Source organism: Oncorhynchus mykiss, unplaced genomic scaffold (assembly GCF_013265735.2).
Source record: "Oncorhynchus mykiss isolate Arlee unplaced genomic scaffold, USDA_OmykA_1.1 un_scaffold_85, whole genome shotgun sequence".
NCBI classification, from domain to species: domain Eukaryota; kingdom Metazoa; phylum Chordata; class Actinopteri; order Salmoniformes; family Salmonidae; genus Oncorhynchus; species Oncorhynchus mykiss.
The window spans coordinates 1,381,327-1,393,954 of record NW_023493658.1 but is presented as its reverse complement, the minus strand read 5'-3'; the positions used below and the strand labels follow the sequence as shown (position 1 = coordinate 1,393,954).

At 46.5% G+C, this 12,628-nt stretch overlaps 1 protein-coding gene and 5 non-coding genes across 7 annotated transcripts; 1 reads left to right on the top strand and 5 right to left on the bottom strand.

The window, feature by feature from the left end:
- Nucleotides 1-238: 238 nt before the first annotated feature.
- Nucleotides 239-8,695, top strand: LOC110513025 (exosome complex component RRP45). Of its 2 annotated transcripts, XR_005041625.1 has the most exons (13): nucleotides 239-419; nucleotides 723-817; nucleotides 1,768-1,887; nucleotides 2,013-2,115; nucleotides 2,820-2,957; nucleotides 3,212-3,294; nucleotides 3,489-3,621; nucleotides 4,174-4,262; nucleotides 4,424-4,570; nucleotides 4,770-4,933; nucleotides 6,438-6,510; nucleotides 8,174-8,320; nucleotides 8,388-8,695. XR_005041625.1 is itself a non-coding variant. In XM_036971908.1 (12 exons), the coding sequence occupies exons 1-12, from the start codon at nucleotides 354-356 to the stop codon at nucleotides 8,265-8,267; spliced, it is 1,305 nt and encodes a 434-aa protein (XP_036827803.1). In that variant the 5' UTR covers nucleotides 239-353; the 3' UTR covers nucleotides 8,268-8,695. The 2 variants fall into 2 exon arrangements, 1 of the variants encoding a protein (XP_036827803.1); XM_036971908.1 differs by having other exon boundaries at nucleotides 8,174-8,695.
- Nucleotides 8,696-9,553: 858 nt separating this feature from the next.
- On the bottom strand, nucleotides 9,554-9,625 carry trnaq-cug. Its single transcript has one exon. It is a non-coding gene; the product is annotated as a tRNA-Gln (tRNA).
- A 267-nt stretch (nucleotides 9,626-9,892) lies between these two features.
- On the bottom strand, nucleotides 9,893-9,966 carry trnai-aau. Its single transcript has one exon. It is a non-coding gene; the product is annotated as a tRNA-Ile (tRNA).
- A 299-nt stretch (nucleotides 9,967-10,265) lies between these two features.
- On the bottom strand, nucleotides 10,266-10,337 carry trnaq-cug. Its single transcript has one exon. It is a non-coding gene; the product is annotated as a tRNA-Gln (tRNA).
- A 1,707-nt stretch (nucleotides 10,338-12,044) lies between these two features.
- trnaq-cug lies at nucleotides 12,045-12,116 on the bottom strand. The gene has a single exon. It is a non-coding gene; the product is annotated as a tRNA-Gln (tRNA).
- Nucleotides 12,117-12,231: 115 nt separating this feature from the next.
- trnaq-uug lies at nucleotides 12,232-12,303 on the bottom strand. Its single transcript has one exon. It is a non-coding gene; the product is annotated as a tRNA-Gln (tRNA).
- Between the last annotated feature and the right edge of the window lie 325 nt (nucleotides 12,304-12,628).

The following is a 12,628-nucleotide window of genomic DNA, read 5'->3' as shown; positions in this document are numbered from 1 at the left end:
TTAGCTTGTGTCCGTTATCTTATGAGATAAATCCATGCAGAAAGAGATTTGTCCAAAAGTAGACAATTAATGCAAGTTATTGGATAAACATCCAACATGTATTATTATTTTAATTCTTATTTTATTTAAATAATTATGACTTTAGAAATACATTGTGGATGGTTGCTACAATTTGAAGAATAGTGCAATACACTTGAGCAAATATACCTCATTTTGATTACTTTTATTGTGATAACTTCTCTGTTGCTCTTCCGGAGCAGAGTTCATGAATGTTGACGATTGTTGAAACGTGAACACATGTTAACAAAAAAAACCACACCGGCATAGCAATATACAATTCATAGACAGCCAACATGAGAGATACGCCGTTATCAAACTGCGAGCGGGACTTTTTACTCAAAGCTATTCAAGAAAAAAAGGTAGCTAATGCAATTTGTGTATGCTTGCATGTGAATGAAACGTGCTAGCTGAGATAGCCAGATATGCTAGTTAGCTGACATAAATGGCCAATTTAGATGTGGGAACCCGAACTAAAATATTGTACAGTGTCTATCTCTATCTACCAACGTTACAGAGTTTGTTAGAGTTCTGGGTCATTGTACATAACCTGTTGTAAACTTGAGCTACCTAGCTAGCTAGCTAATTATCTTTCGATGCATCGTTGCTATACTAGCTATAAATATTTACGTTACATAATCTCGCTCAATAATGTGTACCTGCAGCGCTTGGATGGGAGACAGACCTATGACTACAGGAGCATCAAGATCTCGTTCGGGACAGATTATGGATGCTGCTTTGTTGACCTGGGGAAGACGAGGCGAGTGTTCCTGCCTTTTGAAGGCAAATAAATGACAGTTGAGCAGTGGCTCTCAACCAAAACTACTGGCCTATCTAAAGCGGATCGTTGAGAAGACCCAAGGCTTACTGCTAAAAATGTAGATGACGGGTGCACCAGGCAAAGCCAAATGCACTTGGGTTGGCTTTCTTGCTACTAACATGGCAGGCTTTTGCACTACGTTTTCATACATCTGAAAGGACTGGATACGAGTATGGCATTAGGAGGGGGGGGGGGGGCTAGGTGGTAGGGGCTAGTTGACGGTGGTAGGGGCTAGGTGACGGTGGTAGGGGCTAGGTGACAGTGGTAGGGGCTAGGTGACAGTGGTAGGGGCTAGGTGACAGTGGTAGGGGCTAGGTGACAGTGGTAGGGGCTAGGTGACAGTGGTAGGGGCTAGGGGGTAGGGGCTAGGTTACAGTGGTAGGGGCTAGTTGACAGTGGTAGGGGCTAGGTGACGGTGGTAGGGGCTAGGTGACGGTGGTAGGGGCTAGGTGACAGTGGTAGGGGCTAGGTGACAGTTTGTAGGGGCTAGGTGACAGTGGTAGGGGCTAGGGGCTAGGTGACAGTGGTAGGGGCTAGGGGGTAGGGGCTAGGTTACAGTGGTAGGGGCTAGGTGACAGTGGTAGGTGGTAGGGGCTAGGGCTAGGTTACAGTGGTAGGGGCTAGGGCTAGGTGACAGTGGTAGGGGCTAGGGCTAGGTGACAGTGGTAGGGGCTAGGTGACAGTGCTAGGGGCGGTTTGAGATTAACTTTGTACGTTTGGGCTCCTGAGTGGCGCAGCAGTCAAAGGCACTGCATCTCAGTGCAAGTCCCTGGTTTGAATCCAGGCTGTATCTGGCCGGGGTAGGCCGTCATTGTAAATAAGAATTTGTTCTTAACCGACTTGTCTGGTTAAATAAAAAAATACAAAAATGGTGTGTTCCTAACCTCCAGGATCATGGCCCAGGTGTCCTGTGAGCTCATTACTCCGAAAGAGAACCGACCGAATGAAGGACTCATTTTCTTCAACATTGAGCTGTCTCCCATGGCTTCTCCAGCATTTGAGATGGGCAGGTACGAGTCCTACTATGTTTTTACTTCATAAGGCTATAGTGTAAATTGCATCTGAAAAACGATCACTGAAAAAAATGTATCTGCGTGGTTGTCCTTCCCCCTTCTTGATCTCTCTCTATCTCTAGGCAGTCAGAGCTGTTGGTGAAGCTGAACAGACAGCTGGAGAGATGCCTCAGGAACTCCAAGTGTATAGACACAGAGTCTCTGTGTGTGGTGTCTGGAGAGAAGGTACGCACAAACACACACACACACACACCTGAAGTTTGGCATGAAGGCTGTGAACGAAAGTCCCCAAATTGGGTTTAAATTCCAGTCAATTCAGGAAGTAAACCAAATTCCAATTTGAAATGTTCTCCATTGAAAAGCATTGAAGATAATTTTTATATCAGTTTAATTCCTGAATTGACAGGAACTCAATATTTGGAAGGTGTTTTTAATGTTTTGTACACTCAGTGTATATCTACTGGTCTTCCAAGGTATAATGCCTATCTACCTGTCTATTTCTGCAGGTGTGGTACAGATCTATAATGCCTATCTACCTGTCTATTTCTCCAGGTGTGGTACAGATCTATAATGCCTATCTACCTGTCTATTTCTCCAGGTGTGGTACAGATCTATAATGCCTATCTACCTGTCTATTTCTCCAGGTGTGCTACAGATCTATAATGTCTATCTACCTGTCTATTTCTCCAGATGTGGTACAGATCGATGTCTGTGTAATTAGTGTGTCTGTATCTCCAGGTGTGGTACAGATCTATACTGCCTATCTACCTGTTTATCTCTCCAGATGTGGTACATATCTATCTCTATATCTACCTGTTTATGTCTCCAGATGTGGTACAGATCGATGTCTGTGTAATTAGTGTGTCTGTGTATCTCCAGGTGTGGTACAGAATAATGTCTGTGTAATTAGTGTGTCTGTGTATCTCCAGGTGTGGCAGATTAGGGTGGACGTCCACTTGCTGAACCACGATGGTAACCTAATGGACGCTGCCAGCATTGCTGCCATCGCGGCCCTCTGTCACTTCAGACGGCCCGATGTGGGCATCCAGGGAGAGGAAGTCACTGTGGTGAGGAGAGGGGTGGGGTGATGCTATCGACAACTAATGCCATGGCAACAATCTTTGACATTGATTACACCCCTGGGTAGTGTTAATTAGGAACCAAACTGACAAGCAGGGAAGGACCACCTGGATTTGTCTAATAAGACACACTCATTTTTGTCACACGTTGCAAAAGGTTTTAAAAATGTCACCTGTTGCATGCCCTAATGAACACAACCCCAATTTATAATGATTTAACCCTTCATGTGTCTGTTCCACAGTACAGTACAGAGGAGAGAGACCCCATTCCCCTCAGCATCTACCACATGCCCATCTGTGTCAGTTTCTCCTTCTTCCAACAAGGGTAGGTCCCTGTTATATAAGATCACCTGTCTGTTTGATATCACTATCAGACAGTGATGGCTGCCATTGCAGTTCTCTCTCTGCCTCTCTTCCCTTTCCTGCCTCTCTTCCCTTTCCTGTCCTGTTCTCCTTCTCTCCACTGTTCTCTATGTCCTATCTCATATCCCCTCTCCTACCCCTCTCCCTCTGCTCCAGGACCTACCTGTTGGTTGACCCGTGTGAGCGTGAGGAGCGTGTGATGGACGGCCTGCTGATGATAGCCATGAACAAACACAGAGAGATCTGCTCCATCCAGTCTAGTGGAGGCATCATGCTGCTCAAAGACCAGGCGGGTACTGGGGGGGCCATAGAGATACAGTCAGTTGCTGAAAAGACCAGGCGGGTACTGGGGAGCCATAGAGATACAGTCAGCTGCTCAAAGACCAGGCGGGTACTGGGGAGCCATAGAGATACAGTCAGCTGCTCAAAAGACCAGGCGGGTACTGGGGAGCCATAGAGATACAGTCAGCTTCTCAAAAGACCAGGCGGGTACTGGGGGGCCATAGAGATACAGTCAGCTGCTCAAAAGACCAGGCGGGTACTGGGGAGCCATAGAGATACAGTCAGCTGCTCAAAAGACCAGGCGGATACTGGGGAGCCATAGAGATAGTCAGCTGCTCAAAAGACCAGGCGGGTACTGGGGAGCTAATGCAGACCTGGGATGCCAACCCACGACCACAACAACACTTTCTACGCTCAAATCAGCATGCTAAACACTTGTCTAGATATCATAACCATGGCTTTGGTAGGCCAGGGGGCTGATAATATTGAGGATGGATACGAGCATACTCTAGCTACTTCACTGTGAATTGTATCTCTAAAGCATGATGTGTTTGTACAGGTCCTCAGGTGCAGTAAGATCGCTAGTGTCAAAGTGTCCGAGATCACAGAGCTAATCAACAAAGCCTTGGAGAACGACAAGAAAGCCAGGTGGGTCACGTCAACTTGGTCTCGTTAGCGTTCATTTTGACTTTGTGGCTGTGCTATCGAGTGGAAACCCGTTTATATAAACCTCTCTGGTGTTGCTACTTTGGCGTCATTTCATTTTTGGATTCCAATAAAGTTCTCTTTTTGAATATCGGTTATTTCAGAAAAACTGGGGGTAAGTTTGGCTTCGCAGAGTCGTTGCCCCAGGAGCGAATCACAGCGCTGAAAACAGACGTGTCACCTGTGGAAATGAGTGACGTCAAGGAGAAGGCCAATGAGATCGTCCAGAGAGCTGAGGTCCCACCCCAAACGTATCCCTTCAAAGAAAGTCTTGAAGTTACTCTGAATACATTTGTAGTAGAAGATTTTCTCAAAGGGGGAAGGTCATTGTTTGTGGGCGAGTGAGTTAGTGAGCGAGTGACTTGGTGTGCCTGTCCTCTTGTCTGTTTTCTCAATGCTACTGATCCATGGTTTACTCTAGACTCTAGTCCTTAACCAACCGCGGGACAGCGTTCCCTCTCCAGTGTTAACTGCGCCAGGTACAGGCCAGGTGGGGGAGGGGCTAGAGAACTCCTGGGGTCTGAAGGAAGAGGAGGAGGAGGAGGAGGAGGAGGAAGATGAGACGGTGGAGTTGAAGATGGAGTTGGAAGAGGGACATGAGGAGAAGGGGAGAGGTAACTATTTGTTTGTTTTCCTTGGGTGAGTGAAACTGACTCGCCTGGTCCCAGATCTGTTTGTGCCGTCTTCCATGGTCATAGTTGGCAAGACGGCACAGAATGATCTGGAACCAGGCTACAAAAATGAATCAATCGCTCCAGGGGCGCTGAGCTACGCCTGACCCATCCCTCACTCACCACCCGGGTAACACCCCTCTACGCCTGACCCATCCCTCACTCACCACCCAGGTAACACCCCTCTACGCCTGACCCATCCCTCACTCACCACCCGGGGAACACCCCTCTACGCCTGACCCATCCCTCACTCACCACCCGGGTAACACCCCTCTACGCCAGACCCATCCCTCACTCACCACCCGGGTAACACCCCTCTACGCCTGACCCATCCCTCACTCACCACCTGGGTAACACCCCTCTACGCCTGACCCATCCCTCACTCACCACCCGGGTAACACCCCTCTACGCCTGACCCCATCCCTCACTCACCACCCGGGTAACACCCCTCTACGCCTGACCCATCCCTCACTCACCACCCGGGTAACACCCCTCTACGCCTGATCCATCCCTCACTCACCACCCGGGTAACATCCCTCTACGCCTGATCCATCCCTCACTCAGCACCCGGGTAACACCCCTCTACGCCTGACCCATCCCTCACTCACCACCCGGGTAACACCCCTCTACGCCTGAGCCATCCCTCACTCACCACCCGGGTAACACCCCTCTACGCCTGACCCATCCCTCACTCACTACCCGGGTAACACCCCTCTACGACTGACCCATCCCTCACTCACTACCCGGGTAACACCCCTCTACGCCTGACCCATCCTTCACTCACTACCCGGGTAACACCCCTCTACGCCTGACCCATCCCTCACTCACCACCCGGGTAACACCCCTCTACGACTGACCCATCCCTCACTCACCACCCGGGTAACACCCCTCTACGCCTGACCCATCCCTCACTCACCACCTGGGTAACACCCCTCTACGCCTGACCCATCCCTCACTCACCACCCGGGTAACACCCCTCTACGCCTGACCCATCCCTCACTCACCACCCGGGTAACACCCCTCTACGCCTGACCCATCCCTCACTCACCACCCGGGTAACACCCCTCTACGCCTGACCCATCCCTCACTCACCACCCGGGTAACACCCCTCTACGACTGACCCATCCCTCACTCGCCACCCGGGTAACACCCCTCTACGACTGACCCATCCCTCACTCACCACCCGGGTAACACCCCTCTACGCCTGACCCATCCCTCACTCACCACCCGGGTAACACCCCTCTACGCCTGACCCATCCCTCACTCACCACCCGGGTAACACCCCTCTACGCCTGACCCATCCCTCACTCACCACCCGGGTAACACCCCGCCTGACCTTCTGGAGGGTTGGAGGTTTGGTTTGTGAGCATAAAGATAATTTTCTGTTCTTTTAAGTTTAACGATCAATAAAGTACACCTCATCTTATTGTGTGATTGTGTTTCCTAGGTGACGTGGTGGTCATCTCAGACAGTGACAGCGAGGAGGAGGATGTTGTCATCTTGAACCAGGTAACAACAAAGTAAGTGGCACTTTTATATTTTTTTTCTTCTGGGTTCTATAGAACCCCTTTCTGTGTCTCCCAAGCATTGCCTCACGAGGGCGACGCGCGCAAGTTGGTGGCAGAACACCAGGGAGTTCTTATAGAACGGAAGCAAGTTGGTGGCAGAACACCAGGGAGTTCTTCTAGAACAGCAGCAAGTTGGTGGCAGAACACCAGTGAGTTCTTCTAGAACAGCAGCAAGTTGGTGGCAGAACACCAGGGAGTTCTTCTAGAACAGCAGCAAGTTGGTGGCAGAACACCAGGGAGTTCTTCTAGAACAGCAGCAAGTTGGTGGCAGAACACCAGGGAGTTCTTCTAGAACAGCAGCAAGTTGGTGGCAGAACACCAGGGAGTTCTTCTAGAACGGCTGCAAGTTGGTGGCAGAACACCAGGGAGTTCTTCTAGAACGGCAGCAAGTTGGTGGCAGAACACCAGGGAGTTCTTATAGAACAGCGCAAGTTGGTGACAGAACACCAGGGAGTTCTTATAGAACAGCGCAAGTTGGTGGCAGAACACCAGGGAGTTCTTATAGAACAGCGCAAGTTGGTGACGGCAGCCCAAAAAAATGCCTCTGTTTACATGTTGCTTATGAGTGGATTTGACAGTACATGTCTATTATAATTGGATTTTACGGCTTGTACGTATGTCCTTCTTAATATAAAGTTTGTGTCATCATAGCAAATCAACTGCATTATACTTTTTTTTTTTAACTCTTCAACCAGTAAAATGGCTCTTTGGATAGCTTTTGCTACAGCCTATGTCAATGAGGGTTAGCATTCTAGCTGACAACTGCTCCATAGAAAATAGTATTTTTTTTGTTTGTTGCAAAGATCACAACCAAATATAATCTGTTCAAGCGAGAATCAAAACATCACTGTAAGCGTAAGGGAACCCCCCCAAAAAACATATTTTTGTTTAGAAGTAATAAAAGCGCAAGTCTTAGACTGTTGAATGGGTGCAGATGGGCATGATTTTCTTACTGCAGACGAGAGTCGTGTGCATCTGTCCGTGACGTCAGTGTGTTGTGTACTGGAAAGGAAAAAAAACCAAGCCATGAGTTTCGAAGGAATTGTCCTGAGAGCTCCGAGACCAAGATTGTGTCGAGGCACAGATCTGGGGAAGGGTACCAAAACATTTCTAAAGCATTGAAGGTCCCCAAGAACACAGTGGCCTCCTTTATTCTTAAATGGAAGAAGTTTGCAACCACCAAGACTCTTCCTAGAGCTGGCCGCCTGGCCAAACTGAGCAATCGGGGGAGAAGAGCCTTGGTCTGGGAGGTGACCAAGAACCCGATGGTCACTCTGACAGCACTCCAGAGTTCCTCTTTGGAGGAACAAGTACCATGGAAATGACACCTTCACTTTCAGATGGATTTATTTTTGGGGGGGGGGTTACACCCCACAAGCACATCGTCTCATTGCTGTTGTAAATGCAAACCATTCAAGTTGTAGTGTAAGGTTGGGTTCTTTCTATAACAACAACAACAACAGAACATCCTTCTGATCTACTGAGAACCAGATATAGTGATGCTCATTTCATGTGTATATTATACATTAGTCTAATCATGAAAACAATAACCTTTTTACAATTGAAGTTGTGCTTACTTTGAGGAAGAAATGTATCAGACTTTGTTCTCTCTCAGGGAGAAGGCCTCCATCTCTAACCAACAGGGGGCAGTAGCCTCCAAGCAGCAGCAGCAGCAGCAGAAGAAGAAGAAGAAGAAGAGGGGGCAGTAGCCTCCAAGCAGCAGAAGAAGAAGAGGGGGCAGTAGCCTCCAAGCAGCAGCAGAAGAAGAGGGGGCAGTAGCCTCCAAGCAGCAGCAGAAGAAGAGGGGGCAGTAGCCTCCAAGCAGCAGCAGAAGAAGAAGAAGAAGAGGGGGCAGTAGCCTCCAAGCAGCAGCAGAAGAAGAAGAGGAAGAGGAAGTGAAATATCTTGTTTTTTTCTTGAGCGGATGGAACATAAATAGAAATAAATAGTAGACTGGAAATTGACCACAAGAAGCCACAAAATATATGACTAAAACAATCATTTCAAACCGTGCTTACATTTGTATACAATCAGTTGTCTCTCTGTTGTGTGTGAGAAAACTTGGGAACAGGTTTCCTAAATTAAAATCATTTCTAAGATGTTTTCCTGGTCTTTTTACAGTCTGTCTCCAATCATGAAAAAATATTTAGTTTTTTTGGTTCAGAAAATGAGGGCCCTAATAAAACCACCCGCGGGTCAAATTCAGCCAGTTGGGGAACCTTGCAGTAAATGTATTGTTTATTAGGCACCACCTGAAGCATACAGTAAATGTATTGTTTATTAGGCATCACCTGAAGCATACAGTAGATGTATTGTTTATTAGGCACCACCTGAAGCATACAGTAGATGTATTGTTTATTAGGCCTGAAGCATACAGTAGATGTATTGTTTATTAGGCACTACCTGAAGCATACAGTAGATGTATTGTTTATTAGGCCTGAAGCATACAGTAGATGTATTGTTTATAGGCTATATACAGGGGGTACTGGTACAGAGTCAATGTGGAGGCTATATACAGGGGGTACTGGTACAGAGTCAATGTGGAGGCTGTATTCAGGGGTACCGGTACAGACGCATTGTGGAGTGCCCAAATACAGCCATTAGCTGTGGTATATTGGCCACAAACCCCTGAGGTGCCTTATTGCTATTAAAAACTGGTTACCAGCTTAATTAGAGCAGGAAAAACAAATGTTGTGTCAGCCAATCAGTATTCATGGCTTGAACCACACAGTTTATAAATAAATACCTTTTTACACTGTAAACAAAATGGAGACAATGTCAATTTTAAAAAAAATGCTCCATATATGTATGAGCTTTATTTGATGTGGCAGATAACAAAGGAGGCTCTAGGAGTGAGTTACACTATAAAAGGCAGATTTAACTAAAATGAATGGAAAAATGTTTGTTAAGACTGAGTATTTTGTGTTAAATGTTTAGGAATACATTGACATTGACAACAGATTGAATGATACCGAATCAGCCGCAAAAGACAGGCAGGTCCTACCGAGATTTGAACTCGGATCGCAGGATTCAGAGTCCTGAGTGCTAACCATTACACCATAGAACCTGATGTGGCAGTATGGACTGAAATTACATTTTAAATTAAATATGGCGGTGTTGTTTGCGCATTAATCGCGAGGAATTAGGAACTGGCTTTGAAAAGTTACGTAGCCGTGTTAAACCAGGGAATATAAACAAACTCACGATTTTAAAGGAAGAAAAGCGCTCCGAATTTTACATGTTTGAGTTCAGATTCCGTGTTGAAGGACGCCAGTTTACAGGAGACACGTGTTTTGAATGCTCATGGTACAACTCAAGAAAAAAATAAATACCTTGGCCAGTACGGGTATCGAACCCGCGACCTTCGCGTTATTAGCACGACGCTCTAACCAACTGAGCTAACCGGCCTTGGTAATGGGTGAACATTTACATATTTCTAACACAATTAACGATGCTGTTTTTGGAGGTATGTATCTTTTTTGGAGTAGCGAGTAGTGGACTACTATTAACTTACCATGTTACCTTAATAGTAGGAATTTCTTGTGGGTTCTTGTGGGTTCGTATTATTTCAGTCTCCACCACCTCACCCTTGGTATGAAAGCTCTTGTCAGAAAAAGGGGAATGTCGTTCCGACACCGGCTCAATAGGATAAAAATATGGAAGGAATGACCCTCGCAGAAGACTCAAATTAATCGCAAAAACCAGACAGGTCCTACCGAGATTTGAACTCGGATCGCAGGATTCAGAGTCCTGAGTGCTAACCATTACACCATAGAACCACACGGTACCACATAGCACTAACAACTTATTAAGGGCTTGACTTCGGTAAATGGTCTTCCAGGTGATATGGTTGCACTCACTTTTCTGTACAATACCCAAATTAATTTTGATTATGTTTCTATGGTGTAATGTAGCATTTCCTGAATGCTGCAATTCGTGATTACCAAAGACTGCTCTTCGACTCCCACCCACTTGTTTCTTTCACACACAACTATTTTAAAGTTGACAGGGGAGGAGTGTGTCACTGCAAAATCAAGGTAGGTCCTACCGAGTGAGTGCTAACCATTACACCATAGAACCCTATACAGAGTAGTTATTGTAGACTTCCGATTTTCCTGTCATTTGTACACCGGATAAACAGCAGATTATGAGATTATTGATTGGCCATGTGAATTCAATTGCTTCCTCAGCTGCCTTCTCTCTCTGACAAGTATCTCGATCTCCTGCTGCCTCCTAGATTTGGCTGGTGCGGGTGGTGTCTTGCCACTTCTCCTTTCGTTTACTCCAAAGCGCTCTTCTCCGTAGTGGTAGATAATGTCTCCCATCCTTTCAAGCTTTTTCTCTGCTGTTCCTACCTGTTGTTCCAAGATTTTTGTCAGGTCGTTGTTGATTGTTTCCCACTCTCTCTTTTCAACAGCTTTGGGCCACTTCACACTCGGTCTGTGCCCTTTGATCTTTTCCTGTTTTAGAGGTCTCTGTGGTTGGGTGAGTTCATCCACCGGCATTTCTGTGCTTGTGTTATCCTCCTCGGTTACAGGGGTGCTGATGCTCTGCGAACTTTGGTTTGCGTCCCGTCGCTGTGCTTCATTCGACTGATTTGACTGGCTGCTTCGTAAGAAGTACTGGTCAATGCGAGGTCCCTGTCTCTGCTCTCCCAAGCATCTTTTCCTCCCTTGATGGATCCTTAACCCCCTTGCCGATGTTACTCTCTCCCAACCACAGCTGCACGCCTGAAGTGTGTGTCCTGCTGCTGTTATGGTTGTCTCATGTGCTGTGTTCCTACTCGTAGTCGTTTCCGTTCCTGGGTCCGTAACCATGTGATCAGTCGTTGAGCCATCTTGCGCCCCAGCTCTCGCAGGCTCTAGGGGTATGTTCCTTTGTTGACTTTCAGTAGCACTTAGCGGGTGTCTCCAACATACAGCGTCGGAGACTGCCAACATGGGTAGCTAGCCCATGACAGCCCCAGTGGGGTCTATTCCCTCCGGTCAGCTGTCTCTCCAAGCTGTCACACAGACTTTCCTATGTTGTCAGCTGTCCTTTCACAGCAGTCACTGGACTGGTCCAGATGATCAGAATCATAAAACACGGGACGAGATGTTAAAAACTGTCCATTGTGCCTTAACAATATTTGGACAGCTATATTCTAGTTCCACGAGGCAAATTAATTGACATGGTAGGATCGTCCAAGATTTAAACTCGGATTGTAGGATTCAGAGTCCTGAGTGATATCCTTTACAGCATAGAACCCTGTACTCAATACTCTGTGACGGGTTCAGATTTTACTGTCCTTGGTTCACCGGAAAAACAGATCAAATATTGTCTGGCCAGAAACGGTATCAACTACCAGGCACTCATAGTATGCATTTACCGTAGGCTAGCCATTCGTGCGTAACAAGAGTGCTTATCGACTCCCACCCACTTGTTTCTTTCACGCACAACTATTTTAAAGTTGACAAGGGAGGAGTGTGTCACTGCAAAATCTAGGTAGGTCCTACCGAGATTTGAACTCAGATCGCAGGATTCAGAGTCCTGAGTGCTAACCATTACACCATAGAACCCTATACAGAGTAATTATTGTAGACTTCTGATTTTCATGTCATTTGTACACCGGATAAACAGCAGATTATGAGATTATTGTTTGGCCATGTGAATAATTCAGCACAAAAAATAGGAAGGTTCTACCGAGATTTGAACTCGGATCACTGGATTCAAAGTCCAGAGTGCTAACCATTACACCATAGAACCATATTCTAAATCAACATGGAAATTGAAAAAAAAATAATTCTGCGTTTAATTAGCAACAGCGGACTGTCGTTCCTTCACGTGTTGCAAATACTTTCAACTGACAACAATATTTGGACAGCTATATTCTAGTTCCACGAGGCAAATTAATTGACATGGTAGGATCGTCCAAGATTTAAACTCGGATTGTAGGATTCAGAGTCCTGAGTGATAACCTTTACAGCATAGAACCCTGTACTCAATACTCTGTGACGGGTTCAGATTTTACTGTCCTTGGTTCACCGGAAAAACAGATCAAATATTGTCTGGCCAGAAACGGTATCAACTA

Coding starts and splice junctions, on each gene's coding strand:
- LOC110513025 (XM_036971908.1), top strand. CDS start 354: ATGAGAGATACGCCGTTATCAAACTGCGAGCGGGACTTTTTACTCAAA. Junction 2,116..2,819: donor GTGTGGTGTCTGGAGAGAAG/GTACGCACAAAC, acceptor GTGTATCTCCAG/GTGTGGCAGATTAGGGTGGA. Junction 3,622..4,173: donor TCATGCTGCTCAAAGACCAG/GCGGGTACTGGG, acceptor GTGTTTGTACAG/GTCCTCAGGTGCAGTAAGAT.